The 26034-nt window shown below is 36.7% G+C and overlaps 1 protein-coding gene across 3 annotated transcripts in view; it reads left to right on the top strand.

The window, feature by feature from the left end:
• Positions 1–2838: 2838 nt before the first annotated feature.
• The window catches only part of LOC117712567 (UDP-glucuronosyltransferase 2B17-like), a 48508-nt gene continuing 25312 nt past the window's right edge, over positions 2839–26034 (top strand). Inside the window, exons 1-6 of one of the 3 annotated variants that reach the window (XM_034508483.2) lie at positions 2842–3623; positions 5088–5236; positions 6744–6875; positions 8459–8546; positions 17138–17357; positions 25206–25532. In XM_034508483.2, the coding sequence (XP_034364374.1) occupies positions 2900–3623; positions 5088–5236; positions 6744–6875; positions 8459–8546; positions 17138–17357; positions 25206–25455 (1563 nt within the window). In that variant the 5' untranslated portion in view covers positions 2842–2899 and the 3' untranslated portion in view covers positions 25456–25532. Of the gene's footprint in view, positions 3624–5087; positions 5237–6743; positions 6876–8458; positions 8547–17137; positions 17358–25205; positions 25533–26034 lie in introns of those variants that run through there. The other 2 variants (XM_076938742.1, XM_076938741.1) reach the window with 2 other exon arrangements.

Genomic DNA, 26034 nt, shown 5'->3' with positions numbered 1-26034 from the left:
TCACCTGAATTTTTGATCTTAGCTATTCTGACTGGTGTGAGGCAGAATCTCAGGGTTGTTTTGATTTGCATTTCATTAATGACTAACGATGCTAAACATTTCTTTAGGTGTTTCTCGGCCATTTGAGTTTCCTCAGTTGAGTACTCTGTGTTTAGCTCTGTACCCAATTTTTTAATTGGCGTATTTGGTTTTCTGGAGTCTAAGTTCTTGAGTTCTTTGTATATATTGGATATTAGCCCTCTATTGGATGTGGGATTGGTAAAGATCTTTTTCCAATAGGTTGGTTGCTGTTGCCTTACAGAAACTTTTCAGTTTTATGAGGTCCCACTTGTCAATTCTTGATCTTAGAGCATAAGCCATTGGGGTTCTGTTCAGGAATTTTTCCTGTAGGAAAAAAATAAGGCTGGGGATCCCAGAGTTCCTCCTGCCATGCTGTAGGTAGTCATGCTCTGGGTTCCTCCAGCGGGTAGTTGGGCCGGGTTAGGATCTTTTTGTATTTTGCATTTTCTTTGACAGGTGTGTCAATGTTTTCTATGGTATCTTCTGCATATGAGATTCTCTCTTATAGCTCTTGTATTCTGTTGGGGATGGTTGCCTCTAGTGACTCCTGATCTCTTTCCTAGGTTTTCTATCTCCAGGGTAGTCTCCCTTTGAGATTTTTTTTTTTTTATTGTTTCTACTTCCACTTTTAGATCCTGGATGGGTTTGTTTAATTCTTTCCCCCTTTTGGTTATGTTTTCTTGCAACTCTTTAAGGGATTTAAGTGTTTCCTTGTGGGACTGTTATAGGATAACTTGGTTTCTGGTAGATCACTGGCTAAAAATGACTTGAGGCCCAACAGGTATTACTGCAATGGACAGCATACATTTCTCTCCACTCCCAGACTCTAGGCTCCTGACATGTGGCGAAGACCTTCATTGATCAGCACCATTCAGTCATATAGTGCAATCCCCTTCACAGGTAGAGGGGGTGACTACAGCCGCAGAGCCTCAAGAGTTCTCCATATTAATGAGATACCTAAAGGCCAGAGGGCATAGCTAATTAAGCAGTCCTTTTCAGACCCTCCTCCTTACAAATGGTATTTAACCAAAGGCTTACCCTGGGGTTATGAGGGTACAACCACATCTATGTTCTGCCATGACAATAAACCTTTTAAAACCATGGACTTTCTTGTGTCTTTGGGGCTCCTCCATGGAGAACCTTGGAGAAGGCCTTTGACTAATGAGCCGCCCTGCTGCCTATTCTCCCACTAGAAGACTTCCCTACTTTTTATTTGCAGAGGCTGCCAACCCAGCCAAGCAAAGTAACTAAGAGTTTCTCACCCCTCAGGTTGCCACCGGAACTCTCTCTTGTCCCTCTCAGCTGCGGGCTGGTCCAGCCCATATGCCCTCACATCTTGGTTCTTCTGAGGTTCCAGGCAGCATCTGGGAGCCCAAGGACAAAGATCACCAGTCTACCAGTCACCTGCTTCAGCCCGAAGACCCCCACTCAGGAGCTCTGTTCCCTTGGAACTTCAGACTGAGATCTCCCCATGCCTGGAAAGAGCCCAGTGTCCGCCCAGCCAAAAGGACCAAGCGAAAGGTGGAAGGGAAGTGGTATTTTGAAGGGGTGAGGTTTGGGTGGCTGATGGGTCCTGAGCTCTCCAGGCTCCCAGTTGTAGCTCTGAGGTGTAGAGTAGTGGGAGGGGGTTCTTATCCGCTGCTCTGAGTGATGTGGCTCATCTAGAATATCTTAGAATATGGTGTCTTCATGGTAGCAGACCAGCTAGGTGTCTGTCCCAGCCAAAAGGTTATTTTCTTATTGGTAGCATCTCATTTTTGGATTTTTAGTTGATGTAGACATTTTGTGTATTTTAACTAAGTATTTTGACTTGCTAACATTCAAACTTGTTTATAATTAAATATATCCTACAGTAATTAATTTGTTGTATAATTCACTTGTTATATTTCTTTACATATATATATATATATATATATATATATATATATATCACTTTTCTCTTATTGTTTTTTTTGTATGTTGGTGGACTCCTCATTGCTAATTTGACTGATACAGTTACTATTAAAATAAATACATAAGTATGTTTGTGAGAAAATTTCCAAAAAGAAGTAACTTATCATTTTTCCATGGTGAGGGTTTCCCTTCCATGTGTTTCCATGACATAAACTCCTACAGACCTTGCTTGTCATGATGGATACCACCCTTTCAAATCATGCAACATATATATAGATAGATAGATAGATAGATAGATAGATAGATAGATATGCTGCCATGTTGATAATAGACTGAATCTATAAAACTGGAAAATAGCCCAATTAAATGTTGTCCTTTATAAGAGTTGCATAGGCAGTATGTTTGGCTGTTCCTCTTAGGCTATTCATAGGCAGAAACTCTTGTTTATCTTGTTCCCAGACCATGTCTTTGTCAAGTAAGGAAGGCACACTGTCAGGTTATTGCACAAACTCAATGTGATTGAATATTTTAATCAACATTCTTACAAAATAATATCTATGAAATAATGATAATCTCTGTAAGTAATATAACTTGGGTTCATGTATTGAGAATAAAATTCAGACTCACCTCACACTAATCACTAATCACTCTAATTTGAATCTACTATTCAAATCTCTTGCAAACAGATTTACAAAGACAGGTCATGACTACTAACTTCATTTCATTACAAAACATGTGACATTAAACACTTCCAAGTAAATTTGGAATAATTAAAATTTGCTTTTACTATCTCTCTTCAGCCAAAAAGTTCAATCTGGTCATTAAGTATATTTGCTTGTACCAACTCAGGTTATATTTTAACTCATGGATTTTTTTTCTCTTAGGCATAAAGACAAGTAGTGAAGGAAGAGATCACACTCTGAACAGAAGGACTTTGATTTTCAGGATGCCTGGGAAGTGGATTTCTGCTCTGTTCCTCCTGCAGATGAGTTGCTGTTTCAGATCTGTGAGCTGCGGGAAGGTGTTGGTGTGGCCAATGGAATTCAGTCACTGGATGAACATAAAGATAATACTGGATGAACTTGTACAGAGAGGCCATGAAGTCACTGTTCTGAGACCTTCAGCTTACTATGTTCTTGATCCCCAAAAATCACCTGACCTCAAGTTTAAAACTTTCTCTACATCTCTCAGTAAAAATGATCTGGAAAAATTTTTCACTAGGTTTGTGGATGTGTGGACTTATGAGATGCCAAGAGATTCATGTCTATCATATTCTCCTTTACTTCAAAAACTGTTTGATGAATACTCTGATTGTTATCAAAGTCTTTGTAAGGACATTGTTTCAAACAAACAGCTCATGACAAAACTACAGGAATCCAAGTTTGATGTCCTTTTCTCAGATGCCATTGCTCCCTGTGGGGAGCTGATAGCCGAACTGCTCCAGATTCCTTTTCTCTACAGTCTTCGCTTCTCTCCAGGCTACACAATGGAAAAGTACAGTGGAGGACTTCTACTCCCTCTCTCTTATGTACCTATAATTTTGTCAGGATTAGGTGGCAAAATGGCATTCATAGAGAGAGTAAAAAATATGATATGTATGCTTTATTTTGACTTTTGGTTCCAGACATTTAGAGAAAAAAAATGGAATCAGTTTTACAGTGAAACTTTGGGTAAGTTATGTTTCCTCTTAGTAACTTGATAACCTGAGTTACACATGTATTTGAAGCTATATGATCATGAAATTCAAGGTAAAGTTGTTTTTGTAGGTGATCAAATATATAATAGGATATTAGCTAACAAACTCACAAATGCTCTGGAAAAGTTCATACTATAGTTCAAAAAGAGGGTATCAGTCTTGATAGAAGACATTCTAGTTAAATACACAATTGCAAAGAGATTCAAGTAGATGGTCCCTAAGTGATTCTTTACTCATTTTATGTTTTTCCCTCTATTTTAATAAGTCACTTCCTGGGTACCCAAATAATGATTTATTTAGATTAAAGAATAACATATTTTATAGTATCAATACACATTTAACATTGAAGAAATCATGTGCTCTTGCACAATCCAGTGTCATTACATAAAAATTAAAATGTGGGGTCTCACCACATGGCCAAAAGTTTGACTGTTTTCTGTTCACTTTTAGTACCTGTGTTCTGCTCCTAGCATCCACTCATATCCAGTGGCCTAAAATTGCCTCTAAGTTCAGCTTCAAGGAACCTGCTGGTCTTGTATGGTATCCCCAAGCAAGAAAATAATCTTAGCATATACTCACACAAACATAAATACACATAAATGAAAACATAAATCATAGAATATATTCTCTGTATTTCCTATTTCTCCTACTTTTCAAAGATATGATGTTAGTTTACAGGTTTAAAAATGAAACTGAGGTTTCTACCAGCACATTTTCTTAGTATATTCTTTCCTAGCCCCATTATAAATGTCTGTACTGTACAAAAGAATTGAAGCATATATACTTGTTCTATACTTTTTGAAGCCAAGCTTCTTCTCTTTAGAATTATACCATAATTAAGACTGCCCTAAAATTTCTATTCTTATGAGTTGTATAAATATTGTGATTGTTTTTAAAGGATAAATACTATTACATATCTTAATATAAAACTAGAGTAGAAGCACTAACTAGAACTTCAGCCATTCATAAACTTTCGAGCTCCCTTGACAAAAGAAGGATGAAGGACTACCTCTACACCACAGTGACCCTGGGAATTCTGGCCAGGGTACACACAGCACAGCATGAGATTTGGACCTGTATCATGTGTTTATATTGACACAGTTCCTTCTGAAAATGTAGATATGAGTAAATTTGTGCTTATTTGTATGGTGGCTGAGTAGGTTATATCAATAACTATTCATGGTTTCAAATTATGGAGGAAATGAGGTAACTTTCAAAGTCAGCTTTAAGAATAAAATCAAACTGGCATTTATGTATGTTATCTGAGCCAAAAATCATACATTCAAAACATATTATATATACATAACCATTGATTTTATAATGTACATGTTCTACATCAAACACAAATTCCTCCAACAGTTTTAAGAAAATATATTTTTTTATTCAGAAGAGTCCTATCAACTTTTCTTTGTCTTATTTGCTCATTTTCTCTATCTAGGAAGGCCAACCACCTTAGCTGAGACAATGGGCAAAGCAGAAATGTGGCTCATTAGGTCCTACTGGGATTTGGAGTTTCCTCACCCAACCTTACCAAATGTTGAATATGTTGGAGGACTCCACTGCAAACCTGCTAAACCCTTGCCTAAGGTAAATTCATTCTTCTCATATCTTTTTCATTTCATGTCTGGTAAAAGTGATTTTACACCTATCATTATATTTTTCTCCCAATGATATATCTATGTCTATGTCTATACATATACATATACATATACATATATATATATATATATATATATATATGCATCATATTAACTAGGCATTCAATAAACTCAAGAAAGACCATAAGAAACCTGAGATATATTCATATCAGTGACTTAAATTAAGTTCAGTAAGGTAATTGGATATTTAGCCATTTGGTAAAATCCTTACAAAGCAACTATGTTGATATGAGTTTGAATCTCAACATCCACCTTAAAATTTAGGTATCTCGGCATTTAATGTATGACTTTAGTGCTGATATTGGATAAACAGGTTAATACTGATAGCTTGATGGCTATGATTCTGTTAAAAATGGTAAGATTCATGTTCAATGAGAAACATTCTCAAAACAATGTCAAAAATATGTAGAGGAAGACACCTAGTTTTAACTTTTTGTATCCAAGTGTTAAAACAAAGGCAGAGAATTACTGCAACAGCAGCAACCCCAGTAAACAAACATACAAGTACACATACAGACACATGTGCATGAATACACAAATTACACAGACACATATAAACACATACACACAAAACATAAACTTAGCACTTCAGAAAATGTTAACCATTTAAAAGCTGTGATTCATATATATTAAAGGTAATTTTTTGATATCCAGAGAAACAACATAGTCATAGTTTCTACATAAACAGGTAATTTGTAGAGATCATATCTGAAAATACCCTGTTTATACACAATAACATAAAATTATTATGTATACTTACTATGCACTTATGATTATTTTAGAAAAGAATCCCACTTAAGTAATTGTAGTAGGAAATTTGTATTAACTAACACATATGTACATACTATAAAATAGATATTTCATCAAACACTAGATAATAGCATTAAATCAGCCATCATGAAAGAAAATTAAAATGGTAATTTAAAAATTATACTTTCTATAAGATGAAAATGTAATGAAGCTACAATTTTATAAATATTTCACATACTACACTGTACTTCTAAGCTTTCACTTAACCGGGGAAAATTATTGAGAATGTTTATTGAGGCTGGAGAGATGGCTCAGTGTTAAGAGCACTGGCTGCTATTCCAAAGGACCTGGGTTTGATCCCAGCAATCATCTGTAACTCTAGTTCTAAGAGATTTAACATCTTGTGCCCTCTGTGGGCACTGCATATACATGACACAAAAACATAAATGTAGGCAAAATACCCACAGAGAATATTTGTTGAACATGTGTGAGTTCACTTTACACTGCTTCCTGTGATGTTCAAAGTATTTGACATTGCCAATTTTGTCTTCTCTATGTGTTAAAACTGCAATTCTAAAAAATCCTATGAATATCTCACTTTTTATTCTAGTTTTTTTCATAAAATTTCTGTAAATGGTTTTTCTACAATTTTTACTTTGTGATGCAAAAAAATTCTTTCCTCATAGGAAATGGAAGACTTTGTCCAGAGCTCTGGAGAGCATGGTGTGGTGGTGTTTTCTCTGGGATCAATGGTCAGTAACATGACAGAAGAAAAGGCCAACGCAATTGCATGGGCCCTTGCCCAGATTCCACAAAAGGTGAGATAAAATGTCCTTGGGAGGGAAATGGATACTGAGTCTGTGAAAGTTCTTGGAAGGTCTGATTCTAGGAATGACTGTGTGAAACCAAAAGATTTAGGCAAGCTCTAACTTACCTTAGACAATATAAAAACAGATACACACAAAAGGTATTACAATACTACAGAAGGTATTTTTGGCTGCAAGTAACTTGGATATCAACTTTGTGATCTCTGCTGGTTCATTTCGAAATGCTGCCATTATGATGCTATCACTGTCAAAGGTGTATAGCCAGCAAATTCTTCAGAGTCACTTGTTCCATTTGTCAGTTATTTAAAGTCACAGTATTTATAAAGTTTTTTAGGGGGGAGTAAAATTTTATTAATTTGTTTCTAGCAAAAAATCATCAAACTGGTATTAAAAATGTTTGAAATATATCATGAGTCTGCACCCTAATTTTGAAGTAGGTCTTTTCAGTGTGCAGTTGAGAGGGCTGTTTAAAAAATAAAAACAAGAAAACACAAAAACCAAACCAACCAAACAAACAAAAACAATGAATTCTAGTTTATCGTGCTAATATTTATAGAAGAAATTTATAAAGGAAAGGTAGACATGGGTGCTGCCCTTATAGTCTTCTCTGTGCATCATAAAACATGAAACACAGGACTCTCATTGCAACCAATGAGAGTGGGAAATGAGGCAGACCCAAATTGCATGAATGAGCCAGCTTTACTCATGCATCGGAATATGCATAGTCCAAGGTTCAGAAATATCATATAAGTAAAGATCACATGAGTTCAAGCTGTACACAATCACAAGGACAAGACATGTGTGACAGAAACATGTATTTTCATAAAGAACAGTTTAAATATTATTTGAATAACAATAGCAAGAAATGGGTAACAATAACAGACTCACCCTTATATGCTACAGTTGGGAACAAGACATATACACATAATAATTGAAGATAAAAAATGAAATTCATTAAAAATAACATAGAACAAATGAATAAAAGTAAATGCTAAGTAAAAATGCCATTATATTAATGCTGGAGTATTAGATGTATTATTAAGTTATAAATACATAAATTATTAGTCATTTGCCACTCTTCTCTGGTTGAATTATGCCACCAAGGCTTTAAATATTTTCATGTATTATTAACTATCTCCTTTATCTAAATTTATCTGCTTAGAAAATGACGATTAAATTCAATCTGACTGAGTGTAAAAATAAACACAGAAACTGCTGTACCATCTTCTCTCAGTCTTTCAAGAGTTTTTATTGCTCAACTCTTCTGAATTTCTAATCTATCCCATGGGAATTATTTAGCTATGTTTTTTCTAAAAATAAAAAAGCTATATTTTAAAAAATTATTCCCAGTTTAGAAATTATTACTACATCATTCTACATTTCCATTCCTTCCTTCAAACACTCTAATATCTATGCCTTTGCTGTCTTTCAAATCCATGGCATACTTTTTTCATTAATTGTCATTATATAAATATATGCATACATATCTATATTTATATTTTTAGATATAACCTGCTCAGGCTGTATAATGTTAAACTTGGCTCCATCTATTAAGATTATCTGACATTTAATAGGTTCTTTGGCGATTTGATGGCATAAAACCAGCTTCCTTAGGACCCAATACCAGAGTCTACAAGTGGCTTCCCCAGAATGACCTTCTTGGTAAGAGTCTGGAAAACAAATTCTGAATCACAACTGAATTTCTTTGATTTTTTTTTATTATATTTTTTTATTAGATCTTTCATTTACACTTAAGATGCCATCCCCTTTCCCCATTCCCCCCCTTAGAAGACCCCTATCCCATGCCCCCTTTTCCTTTTTGCATTTATACATTTTTTAAAAAAATGTTAATCATAGGCTTTATAAGTTTGGTATTGTTCAATCAGAGGTGTAACCCACTACCCAACCTAGATATACCTACTATCTTTGACTGGTGGAGATACATGAACATCTGCTTCCCTGTCTCCCCCCTCTATCTCTCTTTCATCACCTAGCTTCTCCTCTCCTTCTTCTTCTCCTCTTCTTACTCCTTTTCTTCCTCTCAGTACTCCTCCCACCTTAGCTCCTCCTACACATCACCCTTCCTGTTAAAAGGAAACTTTTCTCTCAAAATACAATTAGAGCATAATTATGCCAATTTGTACCAGTGAGGTACAAGATAGTCCTAATACCCAGTCCATCCTTTTGTTGACCTACCAGCACCTCTGTCATCTCTCCTAACTAAAACATTTAGTTCTGAACCTGGCTTTAGGATGAATGTCAGCTGACGACCATACACTCAGATCTTTTCTCTCAAGGTAAATAGCTATAAGTTTTCAACCCCGTCAGAAATCCAGAATGACTGAGTTGACTATAATTGTGGGAAGCACAAAGCATAGCTTCTAAAACTTAGCCAATTTATAGAGACCTCTGAACACCTGGACACTCGCTCTACTTCAAAACGTTGGAGCATCTGTTCTTCTGCCTTCTGGCCCAGGATCATCTGACAGACCTTAGTGCTGCAGAATTATTAAGGGCTGATTACTCTGTCTAGGCAGATATAATCAGTCGACTATTCTGCAAGTGTGTCCTTTTCTGGACAGTAATTTGTCTGTAGAAGGAAAGTGGCAATTCTTGCCTAGTGGCTGTCTCACCACAACTGGAGTAACTCCAAGGATGCTCAATTTCTTCTTAGAATTTATCATAGGAAGCTGTCCGGAGCAGACAGGTCTCTAATGAATATGAACATTAATACTGAAATGTTTGTCATGTCAATTCTAAGGATTTCTGATGTTTTGAAAACCAGCTATCCATGTAAGGTAATCTGGATTGTTGCCTGTTAACTCCACTCAGCTATTTCTAAATAAAACATAGAGAACACCCTTATAATAAACTCCAAGTCATGAATTTGCTATAGTCCCTTAACTCATAGGCTGACCATCTCAAATCAGTTAAAAAAAAGTTAAAGAAGGACTGGGTCTAAGCTTTGTATTCCTAAGTGTGTTATACTGGTACAATGCCTATGAGAGTAACAATATTCATCTCACTCTTATATCACTAAGAAGCTCATGCCAATGAAAACCTTAAAATTTGTAAACAAAGTATATTGGTGCCATTTAAGAATTTATATCTTCATCTTGATATTAATTATACAGATTTCTACTAATAGGTTATGGCTATGCAATAAACCCTAGCTAATCCTCTTTATTCCGACAAAACCACTACTTTTCCCTAGAGAGACAGCCCAACATTTACCACCTTAGTCCCCATGCCCAGGGAATAGGGGCGCTGACTCATCATTAGCTTCTTCAAGCTGATTATGGGCGTTGAGATATTAGAAGAGGAGTGGGGGGGAGAGCAAATTGACAATCCTCTGATGCTGTGTCTTCGCTGCCTCCAGAAGGAATTCACGGACCTCAGAGGTTTGAGCAGGTCTGCCCAGCTTGCTTGTTGAGTAGATACACCAAGGCTGATCATTCTGCAATATACAATTCTCAAAACAAATTTTAGTATCAAGATAGTTTTTTTTTTTTTTTAGAAGAGGGCTGACATTTTATTAAGAATGTTGGTTCTAACCGCTTTTCTATTTTTCCCCTCTTTTATTGGATATAATATTTACATTTCAAATTTTATCCCCTTACCATATTTCCCCCACCACCCAGGAACCCCTTATCCCATCCCCCCTCCTCCTGCCTCTATGAAGGTGTTTACCCACCTACCCCCAGCCTCCCTCCCCACCCTCAGATCCCCCCCTCAGTGCTCAGCCTTCAGGGTACTAATTATCTTGTCTCCCACCTATGCCCAACAGGGACATCCTCCCCTACATATACAGCTGGAGTCATGTGTCTCTCCCTATGTGCTCCTAGGCTGGTGGTTTAGACCCTGGGGAGCTCTGGCTGGTTGGTATTGTTGCTTTCCTCACGGGGCCACCAGCCCTTACGGTTCACGGTTCCTTCAATTTACTCTCTAACTCCTCCATTGGGAACTTTGATCAGATTAATGGATAGCTGTGGGTATCTGTCTCTGGGTATGTCCGACTCTGAGAGACCTCTAAGGAGACAGCCTTATCCAGCTGCTGTCAGCTTTCCCATCCTGACATCCCTATCAGCGTCTATTTTTGGTGACTGCCTATGGAATGAATACCCAGACGCAATGGTCTCCCTACAACCCCCCTTCAGATTCTGACCCACACTTTGTCTCCATATTTGCTCCCTTGGTTATTTAGTTACTCCTCCTAAGAAAGACCTAGGCATCTTCACTTGTTCTTTCTTCTTCATGAGCTTCATGTCGTCTGGTAGTTGAATCTTTGTTGTTTCAAATTTTTTGGGCTAATCTCCGCTTATCAGTGAGTAAATACCATGTGTGTTCTTTTGTGATTGGGTTACCTCACTCAGGATGATATTTTCTAGTTCCATCCATTTACCTAAGAATTTCTCGAATTCATTATTTTTAATAGCTGAGTAATATTCCATTGTGTAAATGTACCACATTTTTTGTATCCATTCCTCTGTTGAAGGGCATCTGGGTTCTTTCCAGCTTCTGGCTATTATAAATAGGGCTGATATGAACATAGTGGAGCATATGTCTTTGTTATTTGTTGGGGCATTTTCTGGGTATATACCCAGAAGTGGTATAGCTGGGTCCTCAGGTAGTGCTATGTCCAATTTTCTGAGGAACCGCCAGACTGACTTCCAAAGTGGTTGTACCAGCTTGCAACCCCACCAACAATGCAGGAGTGTTCCTCTTTCTTCACATCCTCGCCAGCATCTACTATCACCTGAGTTTTTGATCTTAGCCATTCTGACTGGTGTGAGGTGGTATCTCAGTGTTGTTTTGATTTGCATTTCCCTGATGACTAAGGATGTTGAGCATTTCTTGAGGTGCTTCTCGGCCATTCGAGTTTCCTCAGTTGAGAATTCTTTGTTTAGCTCTGCACCCCATTTTTTAATGGGGTTATTTTGTTGTTTGGCGTTTAATTTCTTGAGTTCTTTGTAAATATTCGATATTAGACCCCTATCAGATGTAGGATTGGTAATGATCTTTTCCCAATCTGTTGGTTGCCGTTTTGTCTTGTTGACAGTGTCCTTTGCCTTGTCGATTCTTGATCTTAGAGCATAAGCCATTGGTGTTCTGTTCAGGAACTTTTCCCCTGTGCCTAGGTATTCGAGGATCTTCCCCAACTTCTCTTCTAATATTTTCAGTGTACCTGGCTTTATGTGAAGGTCCTTTATCCACTTGGAGTTGAGCTTTGTGCAAGGGGATAAGAATGGATTAATTTGCATTCTTCTACATGTTGACCTCCAGTTGAGCCAGCACCACTTGTTGAAAATGCTGTCCTTTTTCCACTGGATGAATTTAGCTCCCTTGTCAAATATCAAGTGACCATAGGTATGAGGGTTCATTTCTGAGTCTTCAATTCTGTTCCATTGATCGTCCTTTCTGTCTCTGTACCAATACCAAGCAGTTTTTATCACTACTGCTCTGTAGTACAGTTTGAGGTACAGAATGGTGATTCCCCCAGTGGTTCTTTTATTGTTGAGAATAGTTCTTGCTATCCTAGGTTTTTTGTTATTCCAAATGAATTTGAAAATTGCTCTTTCTATCTCTATGAAGAATTGATTTGGAATTTTGATGGGTATTGCATTGAATCTATAGATTGCTTTTGGCAGGATAGCCATTTTTACTAAATTAATCCTGCCAATCCAGGAGCATGGGAGATCTTTCCATCTTCTGAGATCTTCTTCAATTTCTTTCTTCAGAGACTTGAAGTTCTTGTCATACAGATCTTTCACTTGCTTTGTTAGATTCACTCCAAGATAATTTATTTTACTCGTGGCTATTGTGAAGGGTGTCATTTCCCTGATTTCTTTCTCTGCCTGTTTATCCTTTGAGTAGAGGAAGGCTACTGATTTGTTTGAGTTGATTTTATATCCAGCCACATTGCTAAAGTTGTTTATCAGGTTTAGGAGTTCTCTGGTGGAAGTTTTAGGTTCACTTAAGTATACTATCATATCATCTGCAAATAGTGAAATTTTGACTTCTTCCTTTCCTATCTGTATCCCTTTGACTTCCTTTTGTTGTCTAATTGCTCTAGCTAAGACTTCCAGTACTATATTGAATAGGTAAGGTGAGAGTGGGCAGCCTTGCCTAGTCCCTGATCTTAGTGGGATTGCTTCAAGTTTCTCTCCATTTAGTTTGATGTTGGCTACTGGCTTGCTGTATATTGCTTTTACTATGTTTAGATATGGGCCTTGTATTCCTGATCTTTCCAAGACTTTTAACATGAAGGGATGTTGAATTTTGTCAAATGCTTTCTCAGCATCTAGTGATATGGCCATGTGGTTTTCTCTTTGAGTTTATTTATGTAGTGGATTACATTGATGGATTTCTGAATATTGAACCATCCCTGCATTCCTGGGATAAAGCCTACTTGATCTTGATGGATAATTGTTTTGATGTGTTGTTGGATTTGGTTTGCGAGAATTTTATTGAGTATTTTTGTATCAATATTCATAAGAGAGATTGGTCTGTAGTTCTCTTTCTTTGTTGGGTCTTTCTGTGGTTTAGGTATGAGTGTAATGGTAGCTTCATAGAATGAATTGGGTAGTGTTCCTTCTGTTTCTATTCGATGGAATAACTTGAAGAGGATTGGTATTAGGTCTTCCTTGAAGGTCTGAAAGAATTCTGCACTGAAACCATCTGGCCCCGGACATTTTTTGGTGGGAAGATTTTTAATGACTGTGTCTATTTATTTAGGCGTTATGGGACTGTTTAGTTGGTTTATCTGCTCCTCGTTTAACTTTGGTACCTGGTATCTATCTAGAAAATTGTCCATTTCCTCCAGATTTTCCAATTTTGTTGAGTATAGGCCTTTGTAGTAGGATCTGATAATTTTTTTAATTTCCTCTGTTTCTGTTGTTATGTCTCCCTTTCAGTTCTGATTTTATTAATTTGAATGCTGTCTCTGCGCCCTTTGGTTAGTCTGGCTAAGGGTTTGTCTATCTTGTTGATTTTCTCAAAGAACCAGCTCCTGGTTTTGTTGATATTTTGTATAGTTCTTTTTGTTTCGACTTGGTTGATTTCAGCCCTGAGTTTGATTATTTCCTGCCGTCTACTCCTATTGGGTATACTAGCTTCTTTTTGTTCTAATGCTTTCAGGTTTGCTGTCAAGTTGTTGATGTATGCTCTTTCCACTTTCTTTTTGTGAGCACTTAGAGCTATGATTTTTCCTCTTAGTACTGCTTTCAATGAGTCCCACATGTTTTGATATGATGTGTCCTCATTTTCATTTAAATCTAAAAAGTCTTTAATTTCTTTCTTAATTTCTTCCTTGACCAAGTTATCATTGAGTAGAGCATTGTTCAGTTGCCAAGTGTATGTCGGTTTTCTGATGTTTTTGTCCATGTGAAAGACAAGTCTTAATCCATGGTGGTCTGATAAGGTACTAGGGATTATTTCAATCTTTTTGTATCTGTTGAGGCCTGTTTTGTGACCAATTATATGGTCTATTTTCGAGAAGGTACCATGAGGTGCTGAGAAGAAGGTATATTCTTTTGTTTTAGGATGAAATATTCTATAGATGTCAGTTAAGTCCAATTGGTTCATAACTTCTGTTAGTTTCATTGTGTCTCGATTTAGTTTCTGTTTCCATGATCTGTCCATAGCTGAGAGTGGGGTGTTGAAATCTCCCACTATTATTGTGTAGGGTGCAATGTATGCTTTAAGTTTTAGTAAAGTGTTTTTTATGTATGTGGATGCCCTTACATTTGGGGCATAGATGTTGAGAATTGCAAGTTCCTCTTGGTACATTTTTCCTTTCATGAATATGAAGTGTCCTTCTTTATCTTTTTTGATTACTTCTGGTTGAAAACTGATTTTATTTGATATTAGAATCGCTACTCCAGCTTGCTTCTTGGGACCATTTGCTTGGCAGATTGTTTTCCAACCTTTTACTCTGAGGTAGTGTCTGTCCTTTCCACAGAGGTGTGTTTCCTGAATGCAGCAAAATGTTGGGTCCTGTTTACGTATCCAGTCTGATAGTCTATGTCTTTTTACTGGAGAATTGAGTCCATTGATATTAAGAGATATTAAGGAAAAATGAGTGTTGTTTCCTGTTATTTTTGTTATTGGCATTGGAGATATGTTTGTGTAGCTACCTTCTTTTACGGTTTTTAGAAGATTACTTTCCTGCTTTTTCTAGGTTGTAGTTTCCCTCCTTGTGATGGAGTTTTCCACCAATTATCCTTTGAAGTGCTGGGTTTGTGTTGAGATACTGTGTAAATTTGGATTTGTCATGGAATATTTTGGTTTCTCCATCGATAATGATTGAGAGTTTTGCTGGGTATAGTAGTCTGGGCTGACATTTATGTTCTTTTAAGGTCTGTATGATATCGGTCCAGGATCTTCTGGCTTTTATGGTCTCTGGTGAGAAGTCTGATGTAATTCTTATAGGTCTGCCTCTATATGTTACTTTGCCTTTTTCCCTTACTGCTTTTAGTATTCTTTCTTTGTTTTGTACATTTGATGTTTTGACTATTATGTGGCGGGAAGTATTTCTTTTCTGGTCTAAACTATTTGGAGTTCTGTAGGCTTCTTGTATATTTATGGACATCTCTTTCTTTAGGTTAGGGAAGTTTTCCTCTATAATTTTGTTGAGGATATTTACTGGTCCTTTAAGTTGGGAGTCTTCCCCCTCATCTATTCTTATTATCCTTAGGTTTGGCCTTCTCATTGTGTCTTGGATTTCTTGTACATTTTGGGTTAGTAGCTTTTTGTATTTTGCATTTTCTTTGACAGTTGTGTCAATGTTTTCCATGGTATCTTCTGCACATGAGATTGTCTCTTCCATCTCTTGTATTCTGTTGGTAATACTTGTGTCTATGACTCCTGATCATTTTTTTAAGTTTTCTATCTCCAGGGTGTTCTCCCTTTGTGATTTCTTTATTGTTTCTACTTCCATTTTTAGATCCTGCATGGTTTTGTTTAATTCCTTCTCCTGTTTGGTTGCATTTTCTTGCAATTCCTTAAGGGATTTTTGTGTTTCCTCTCTAAGGGTTTCTATCTGTTCTTTGAGAGTGTTATTTATGTCTTTCTTAAAGTCCTCTATCATCATCATGAGAAGTGATTTTAATTCTGAATCCTGCTTTTCTGGTGTGATGGGGTGTTCAGGGCTTGCTATGATGGGGGAACTGTGTTCTGATGTTGCCATGTAACTTTGATTTCTGTTGCTTACGTTCTTGCGCCTGCCTTTTGCCATCTGGTTAATTCTAGTGCTGCCTGTACTTCTGTCTCTGATTGAAGCCTGTCTTTCCAGTTGTCTCGCTTGTGTTTGGTCTTCTAGGAGTCCAGATGTCTTTGTGATTTTTTCTAGCTGCCCTGATTACAGTGGTATCTCTAGGATGCCTCAGGATATGGTGCCTCCTATGTAGCAGTCCAGCTAGATGTCTGCTGTTCTGGGTGCAGTGTCTCCTCTTGGATATCTCAGGGTATGTTGTCTGACACTCTGAGTTCAGTTGTTCCTCTGTGGCTCTCGGTTGAGCGGACCTTCCAGTATGTCTCAGGCGGTGACCGGGGTCCACACAACTGCAGACCTGGTAGAGGTCTGGTCCAGGACTCAGACCCGGGAGATGGGCAGAAAAGGGGTGCTAGCCGGCAGGGGCGCGGGGGAAGGGGGTGGGGAGGGGTATCTGCTGGGTTCTGAGCACTCAGGGCGCCCAGCTATGAGCTCAGGGTAGTATGTGGGTTTTCCTACCTAAAGCTGGTTGTGGGTTCTATGGATCCCCCAGAATGTGTCCGGGGGACTCCGGGGTGCACTCACCCGCAAGCCTCAGACTGGAGGAGGGGCGAGCGGCGGAAGGGGCGTGCTAGTGCTGGCTATGGGTCCTGACTTTCTTTGATTACTGTACCTATCCTAGTTGACCCAAAAGCCTTTATATTACATGGAGTTTATAAATTATTTATTAAAAAAAACAACTTCTGACACGCATTTGGTCTTTTTCACATTTGTTTTCTCTTACCTACTATGTGCTTCATGTGTTCAACTGGAAATGCGTATTTTAGAGTTCAAGTCTCAAGTCACATGCAAATCTACAAAATAGTTCTATGTAAATGTAGTGTCTTCTTGCTGTGAGACAGAAAAACATTTCAGTGAGTTTATGAGTATATGAATCTTTATGTAGAAAAATCTTCTTTCAGCTCTTTATAGTACATACTACTTTTCTCATTTCATGTCCAAGACTGCTAATTAATGTTATCATGAATTCATCTTATTCAAGGTCACCCAAAAACCGAAGCCTTTGTAACTCATGGTGGAGCCAATGGTGTCTATGAGGCCATCTATCATGGAATCCCCATGATTGGCATTCCTTTGTTTGGAGAGCAATGTGATAACATTGCCCAGATGGTGGCCAAAGGAGCAGCTGTTTCATTGAATATCAGAACAATGTCAAGGTCAGATTTGCTCAATGCACTGGAAGAAGTCATTGACAATCCTTTGTGAGTAAAATCTTTTAAAATATGTATTCATTGTTTATTCATTATTTATGTATATATTTATTTGGTTAGTTATTCAGTCATTGGCCTTCTTACTGAAGGACAAATGAACAAATACTATTCTCAGAGTAATAACTATGGTAGGAACAGAGACAAATTAGGACATGATTTAGTGTACATGTTATTCTCTCTGTTTTTGTTTTTATTTCCATGTTATGCTTTATGATTTTTTGTTATACAAATCAGGCTCATCTTAAATGTCCAACCACTCTGCTTGGCCAAGAGGTGTATGCCATCACATCTGACCAATATTTCTTTTCAATTCTTTAATACAGTAATTTATTAGAATTTTTAAAATAGGACAAAACTCAAATAGTCAATGAGTGAAGAGAAATTAAACATTAACTGTGGTATCAGATGGGTTACACATAGAAGGCATAGGAAAACATCACAACAGAACAATTTGAATGTTATAAAAGACACATGTAACATTTTTGTCACATAACTTTTATCATTGAATATAATAGTTATTAATGTGTAACTCTACAACTCAATGTGTGAATATAAATGTGAAAATCCATTAGAGTGAAGCAAATGTATATTACCATCATCATTTTTCTTTGATTACAAAAGAATCTATTTGGTGGTTGTTTTCTGGAAAAAGACTGTTTCTATCCCACTTTCAGCATACTGTAGGTCCTAAGATAGTTTTCTGTACTCTTTGGACCAGGGTAAGGTTTAACCCTCTCCATATTGGCATGATTATTGGTGTCGTCATGATTCAGATCTTGTTTAGGCGCACATGATGTCATATTTCTTGAGTGTAACTTTCTTGATATTTCTCAAATGAAAAACTCCACAGCAGATATTTTGGCCCTCTGTCTCTTATAATCTTTCAACAAATTATTCTATGGTCTACTGTGAAATGTAGTCTTCAGGTAAGGTACTTTCAAGTAAGTTCCAGCTCAGATGTCTTTAGGTCCTGTTTCTGAAATATTTGCTTTCAGTAATATAAACATGCTTCTCACCTCTGAGGAATAACCAAGGGCAACAACACTATGTTTAATGGTCTCTTTGACAACTCTGGCCAACATGTCAAAGGAGAGATTCCATGTCTGATGTTGGATTTTATGGTAAGTGGTACTTAGATATTGGAGGGAGCACCATCATTTCAGTTAAGAAAAGTTTATTAAAATTGTACATGTGTATTTATACATAGAATTATATGCATTACAAGTAATTTTGATAAATAGTCAAAATTCAGTCATCTTTGTTATTTTATTCATTTCCTTCTTCTTCTTTTCCCCTCTCCCTCTCCCTCTCCCTCTCCCTCTCCCTCTCCCTCTCCCTCTCCCTTTCCCTCTCCCTCTCTTTCTCCCCATCCTGTCCCCCCTCATTCTTCCCCTCTCCCTCATTTTATTCCTTTACCGTACACTCTCCCCTTCCCTAAGGAGCCTTCCCTCTTCTCATTTCCTTTATAAGATCACTTGAACTCTGCTCTCACTCTTCACCTTCTTCACACCTTCTTCTGCATTTACTTTCCTCCCTATCTCTAAGACGCCTCTCCTCTTCTCATTCCTCCATCAAATAAGTTGAATCTCAAATTATAAATAAATGTAATATGCATACTAAAAGATGAGTATATTTAAATGAAAAGAAAATCACAAGTTTCTTATTTTTGCTTTGTAAAGTAGGAGGGTATGTTACCACCATTGTAATCACTACTTGTTTTTCTACATTAAACTGATATGTAGGGCTGTTGACTCATGTCTCTTAGTCACCATTCTCTTTTATATAATCATCAATATTTTTTTCAACAATAGAATCAAATGAACCTGCAAGCTTCAGTGTGAAATATGAACCATTTGTTTAAAAAACAGAATGCAAACAAAAAAATGAAGATCAACAATAATAGTACAAATTAGGATCATAGGATGGTCCAGTGGATAAGAGAAGAAGTCACACTAGCAGAGGGCCACAGCTCAGTTCCCAACACACATATCAGGTGATTTACAATAATCTGTAACTTCAGTTCTGTAGATCTTACACACATACACACACACAGGAGCACACATGCATGCATTCGCACATTCTCACATGCACACACACTGACACATGCATACACATAATTGAAAATAATAACAAAAATATCGATCTTACTTTATAGTAAGAACATATGTGGTACAATGAAAATTCAAATAATTTGAGTATTGAAATAGAGAATTGTTACTCATTCAATTAATTAATTAATAAGTACTAACTTTCATACAAGCTCAAGGCCAGTGGCACAGAACCCTTCCTGTCTGTGCCTGCACCTGGAGCAGCTCTAAGGCTTCAACTCTGCACCCAACTGCCCAAAACCCAGAAAAGCTGGACTCCCAGAAGCTCTAACACATAGGAACATAGGTTAATAGGATCACAGGATCTCAGGAGCTTGGGCACACCAGGATATCAGGAGCTCAGAAGAATCCCAACCCCCAGGATCTATCACAACCAGGGTCTCGGGATCACAGGATCCCTAGGAGTTCTGACAAAGCCAAGATAATAGGACAGACAGGCTCTAGTCAGAGATAGTGAATAAAGGTAGCATTAGAAATAACCAGCTTGCAAAAGGCAAGCATAAGACCATAAGCAACAAAAAAAAACAAGGTTACTTGGCATCATCAGAACCTAGTTCTCCTAACGTAGCAAATCCTGAATGTCCAATGACACCAGAAAAGTAAGATTCAGATTGAAAATCACTTTTCATGATGATGATAGAAGACTTTAAGAATGAAATAAATAACTCTCTTAAAGAAATACAAGAGAACACTTGTAAACAAATAGAAGCCCTTAAAGAGGAAACACAAAAATTCCTTAAAGAATTGCAAGAAAACACAACCAAACAGCTGAAGGAATTGAACAAAACGATCGAGGACATAAAAACTGAAATAGAAACAATAGAGAAATCTCAAAGGGAGACTACCTGGAGATAGAAAACTTAGAAAACAAATCAGGAGTCAGTGAGTGATGCAAACATCACCAACAGAATACAAGAGATAGAAGAGAGAATCTCATGTGCAGAAGATACCATAAAAAACATTGACGCAACTGTCAAAGAAAATGAAAAATGCAAAAACCCCCTAACCCAAAACATCCAGGAAATACAGGACACAATGAGAAGACCAAACCTGAGGATAATAGGGATAGAAAAAAGCAAAGATTCCCAACTTAAAGAGCCAGTAAATATCTTCAACAAAATTAAAGAAATGTTCCTAACCTAAAGAAAGAGATGCTTATGAACATACAAGAAGCCTACAGAAATCCAAATATACTAGATCAGAAAAGAAATTCACTCTGTCACATATTAATCAAAACATCAAATGCATGAAACAAAGAAAGAATATTAAAAGCAGTAAAGGAAAAAGTTAAGTAACATGTGAAGGCAGATATATCAGAATTACATCAGACTTCTCACCGAGACTATAAAATCCAGAAGATCCTGGACAGATGCAATATAAACCTAAATAGAACCCAAATTCCATCCCAGGCTACTATAGCAGGAAAACTCTCAATTACCATAGATGGAGAAACAAATATTTTCTATGACAAAACGAAATTTACACAATATCTTCCCTCAATTCCAGCCCAACAAAGGATAATAGAGGGACACGACCAACACAAGGAAGGAAATTATACCCTAGAAAAAGAAAGAAAGTAATCTTCCAACAAACCCAAAAGAAGATAGCCACACAAACATAACTCTACCTCTAATAATAAAAATAACAGGAAGCAACAATCACTTCTTCTTAATAACTCTTAACATCAATGGACTCAATTCCCCAGTAAAAAGACAGAGACTAATAGACTGGATACATAAACAGGACCCAGCATTTTGCTGCATACAGGAAATGCACCTCAGTGGCAAAGACAGACACTATGTCAGAATGAAAGCCTACAAAACTATTTTTCGAGCAAATGATCCGAAGAAAAAAGCTGGAGTAGCCATTCTACTAACAAATAAAATAGACTTTCAATCAGAAGTTATCAAAAAAATAAGAATGTCCACTTTATATTCATCAAAAGGAGAATCAACCAACATAATCTCTCAATTCTGAATTCTATGTTCCAAATGCAAGGGCACCCACATTCATAAAAGACATTTTGCTAAAGCTCAAAGCACACATTGCACCTCACAATAATAGTGGGAGGCTTCAACACCCAACTCTCATCAATGGACAAATCATGGAAACAGAAACTAAACAGAGACACAGTAAAACTAAGAGAAGTTATAAACCAAATGAATTTTTTATAGAACATTTCATCCAAAAACAAAAGAATATACCTTCTTCTAAGCATCTCATGGTACCTTCTCTAAAACTGTCCATATAATTGGTCACAAAACAGGCCTCAACAGATACAAGAAGATTGCAATAATCTCATACCTCCTATCAGATCACCACAGACTAAGGCTGGTCTTCAATAATGATAAAATCAATGGAAAGCCCAAATACATGTGGAAACTAAACAATGCTCTATTCACTGATGACTTGGTCAAAAAAGAAATAAAGAAAGAAATTAAAGACTTCTTAGAATTTAATAAAAATGAGGACATATCATACTAAAACATGTGGGAAATAATGAAAGCAGTGCTAAGAGAAAAACTCATAGCTCTAAGTGCCAACAAAAAGAAACTGGAGAGAGCATACACTAGCAGTTTGACAGAACACCTGAAAGCTCTAGAACAAAAAGAAGCAAATGCACCCAAGAGGAATATACAGCAGGAAATAATCACACTCAGGACTGAAATCAAACAAGTAGAAACAGAAAGAACTATACAAAGAATCAACAAAACCAGGAGCTGGTTCTTTGAGAAAATCAACAAGATGAATAAACCCTTAGCCAGACTAACCAGAGGGCCCAGAGACAGTATCCAATTAATAAAATCAGAACTGAAAAGGGAGACATTACAACAGAAACTGAGGAAATTCAAAAAAAAAAAATCATCAGATCCTACTACAAAAGCCTATACTCAACAAAACTGGAAAATCTAGATGAGATGGACAATTTTCTAGACAGATATCAGGTACCAAAGTTAAATCAGGAGCAGATAAACCATCTAAATAGTCCTTTAACCACTAAAAAAATTAGCAGTAGTTATTAAAACTCTCCATTCAAAAAAATAAAATACAAAACAAAACCCAGGACCAAATGGTTTTAGTGCAGAATTCTATCAGACCTTCCAAGAAGACCTAATAACAATTCTTTTCACACTATTTCACAAAATAGAAACAGAAGGAACACTACCCAATTTGTTCTATGAAGCCACAATTACACTCATACCTAAACCACACAAAGACCCAATAAAGAAAGAGAACTTCAGACCAATATCCCTTATAAATATCGATGCAAAAGTACTCAATAAAATTCTCACAAACTGAATCCAGGAACACATTAAAACAATCATCCACTCTGATCAAGTAGGCTTTATCCCAGTAATGCAGGGATGGTTCAATATTCAGAAATACATCAATGTAATCCACTACATAAATAAACTCAAAGAAAAAAAACCCATGATCATATCACTAGATGCTGAGAAAGCATTTGACAAAATTCAACATCCCTTCATGTTAAAAGTCTTGGAAAGAACAGGAATCCAAGGCCCATACCTAACATAGTAAAAGCAATATACAGCAAACCAGTAGCCAGCATCAAACTAATTGGAGAGAAACTTGAAATGATCCCACTAAAATCAGAGACTAAACAAGGCTGTCCACACTCTCCCTCCCTATTCAATATAGTACTTGAAGTCCTAGCCAGAGCAATTAGACAACAAAAGGAGATAAAAATTGGAAAGGAAGAAGTCAAAATATCACTATTTGCAGATGATATGATAGTATACTTAAGTGACTGCAAAACTTCCACCAGGGAACTCCTAAACCTGATAAGCAACTTCAGCAAAGTGGCTGAATATAAAATTAACTCTAACAAATCATTAGCCTTTCTCTATTTAAAGTATAAGCAGGCTGAGAAAAAAATTAGTGAAATGACACCCTTGACAATAGTCACAAATAATATAAAATACCTTGGTGTGAATATATCCAAGCAAGTGAAAGATCTGTATGATAAGAAATTCACGTCTCTGAAGAAAGAAATGGAAGAAAATCTCAGAAGATGGAAAGCTCTCCCATGCTCATGGATTGGCAGGATTAATATAGTAATAATGGCCATCTTGCTAAAAGCAATCTACAGATTTAATGTCATTCCCATCAAAATTCCAACCCAATTCTTCACAGAGATATAAAGAGCAATTCTCGAATTCATTTAGAAAAACAAAAATCCATGATATCAAAAAATATTCTCAACAATAAAAGAACATTTGGGGGACTCACCATCTCTGACCTCAAGCTACACTACAGAGCAGTAGTGATAAAAACTGCATAGTATTGATACCGATATAGGCATGTAGATCAATGTAATAGACTAGAAGACCCAGAAATGAATTCACGTACCTATAGTCACTTAATCTTTGACAAAGGAGCTAAACCCATACAGTGGAAAAGAGAGAGCGTTCTCAACAGGTGGTGCTGGTTGAACTGAAGGTCTGCATGTAGGAAAATACAAATAGATCCATTCTTATCTCCTTGTACAAAGCTCAAGTCCAAGTGTATTAAGGACCTCCACATATAACTGGACACACTGAAACTAATAGAAGAGAAAGTGGGGAACAGCCTTGAACACATGGTCACAGGGGGAAACTTCTGAACAGAACACCAATGGCTTATGCTCTAAAGTAAAGAATTGACAAATGGGACCTCATAAAATTGCAAAGATTTTGTAAGGCAAGGGACACTGCCAATAGAATAAAACAGTCAACTTTCTTACAAAATAAATAAAAGCAACAAGAAGTAGCCACTAGAGCTAATTAATAAATTCCAGGACACTTTTTAAATCATAATGCCTAATGACTTATATGGTGTTCCCTAAAAAATTTGTTTTAAATTCAACCTCTTACCATCAATACACAGTCAGTACATCATGGTGGCAGCTTGAGAGATATTTGCCTTATACTTACACTTTTGGATGCTAGTACAAGATTTGAACAAAAATCTAATTTGTAAATGCTTACCAAGTTCTATACCACTCTACAATGTTAGTGTGACCTGGGAGAGTCAGGCGGATAAGTGCGACAAAGTAAACTCTCATGCAATAGTCTTCTTTATTTAGAGTATCAGGCAATTTTTACTCTGAGAATTAAGAACAGTGACATGAGTAAAGTGTACAGTAACAGGGGCACGATGCACATGGTGGACAAGACATTCACAGTAAAACATATTTTTATAGAGGCACATGAAAAAGTAACAATAACCAGTTGTAATAAATAATCTGAAATAAATGTGTGCCTATTTGCTATGCCTGAAAGGTCCCGAAAAGAATAATTCACAGGCAATTCTGTGTTTTTTGAAGAAACTGAGATCATAAGACTCTTACCTTGTTTTTGTGGCGTTTTCTCACAAACCCTTAGGAATCTCACAAAAGTCTATTCTTGATCTGTATCCTCACACTGGATAACTGAAGTTTTATATAAGCAAATAATATGTCAGTTTTTAATGTTTTATTTAAGGATTAACTGTTTACGAACTATAATTTCAGAATATTTGGTCTTTCTACTTTTCTGTCTATATACTTCCATTTTCTTTACTCAAGAAGTTCAAACATGCCTACTAACATCTTTCTGGGCATAAATGTAAAGCATAATTCATTTTCCTTCTACTCTTTATAAAATCAGCTTTACTATCTACACAAAATTTTAGAAATGTGTATTTTCATTCATTCTATGATTTTCTTGGATTACCATTTTATCTTTCACAGCTATAAAGAGAATGCTATGTGGTTGTCAACCATTCACCATGACCAGCCTATGAAGCCCCTGGACAGAGCAGTCTTCTGGATTGAGTTTGTCATGCGCCACAAAGGGGCCAAACACCTGAGACCACTTGCACACAACCTCACCTGGTACCAGTACCACTCTCTAGATGTGATTGGATTCCTACTTGCCTGTGTGGTGGCCACTGCAGTCATTTCTATGAAGTGCTGTTTGACTGCTATCAACTCTTTGTAAAGAAGAATAAAATGTAAAGAAAATAAAAATAAATTTTATTTTCTTTGTAAAGAAAATAAAATGAAAAGTAGAGCTCATTGACAATGCAGTTTTTGAATAAAATTTCAGCATCATTCTAATTTATAAACTACCTTCTAAACACTCTTTGATTACTTTACCAAAGCAATCTTATTTGTAATTTTGTACCATGTAAGAAGAATATCTATATCTATATCTATATCTATCTACATATACACTTAAAAGTGATAAAAATCCCATCATTCATTTTAATTTTTAAACTATTTAATATAAAACAAATTGCATGCATAGAAAATTATAGAAATTTAATAATACTTGCCAAAGTCATTAAAATCAAAATATTGCTGCACCTCTACCCAGAACAGATCAACATACTTGATCTCCTTTCATACTCCATAGACTGCCTGTGTCTCAGAAGATCTACCTTAATCAAAAACACAGCTGAGATGCCCTCTACAATATACAAGCCAGCTAAAACACTCACAGAGCCCAGCTGATGTGGGAGCTACCCCCTCACCCTAGCTCCCTCTTCATTCCAGTCTATACCTCCATCCATGGCAG

Source organism: Arvicanthis niloticus, chromosome 7, assembly GCF_011762505.2.
Source record: "Arvicanthis niloticus isolate mArvNil1 chromosome 7, mArvNil1.pat.X, whole genome shotgun sequence".
Taxonomy (NCBI): Eukaryota; Metazoa; Chordata; class Mammalia; order Rodentia; family Muridae; genus Arvicanthis; species Arvicanthis niloticus.
Note: the sequence above shows the minus strand (reverse complement) of the source record. Positions and strands in the feature narration are given on the sequence as shown.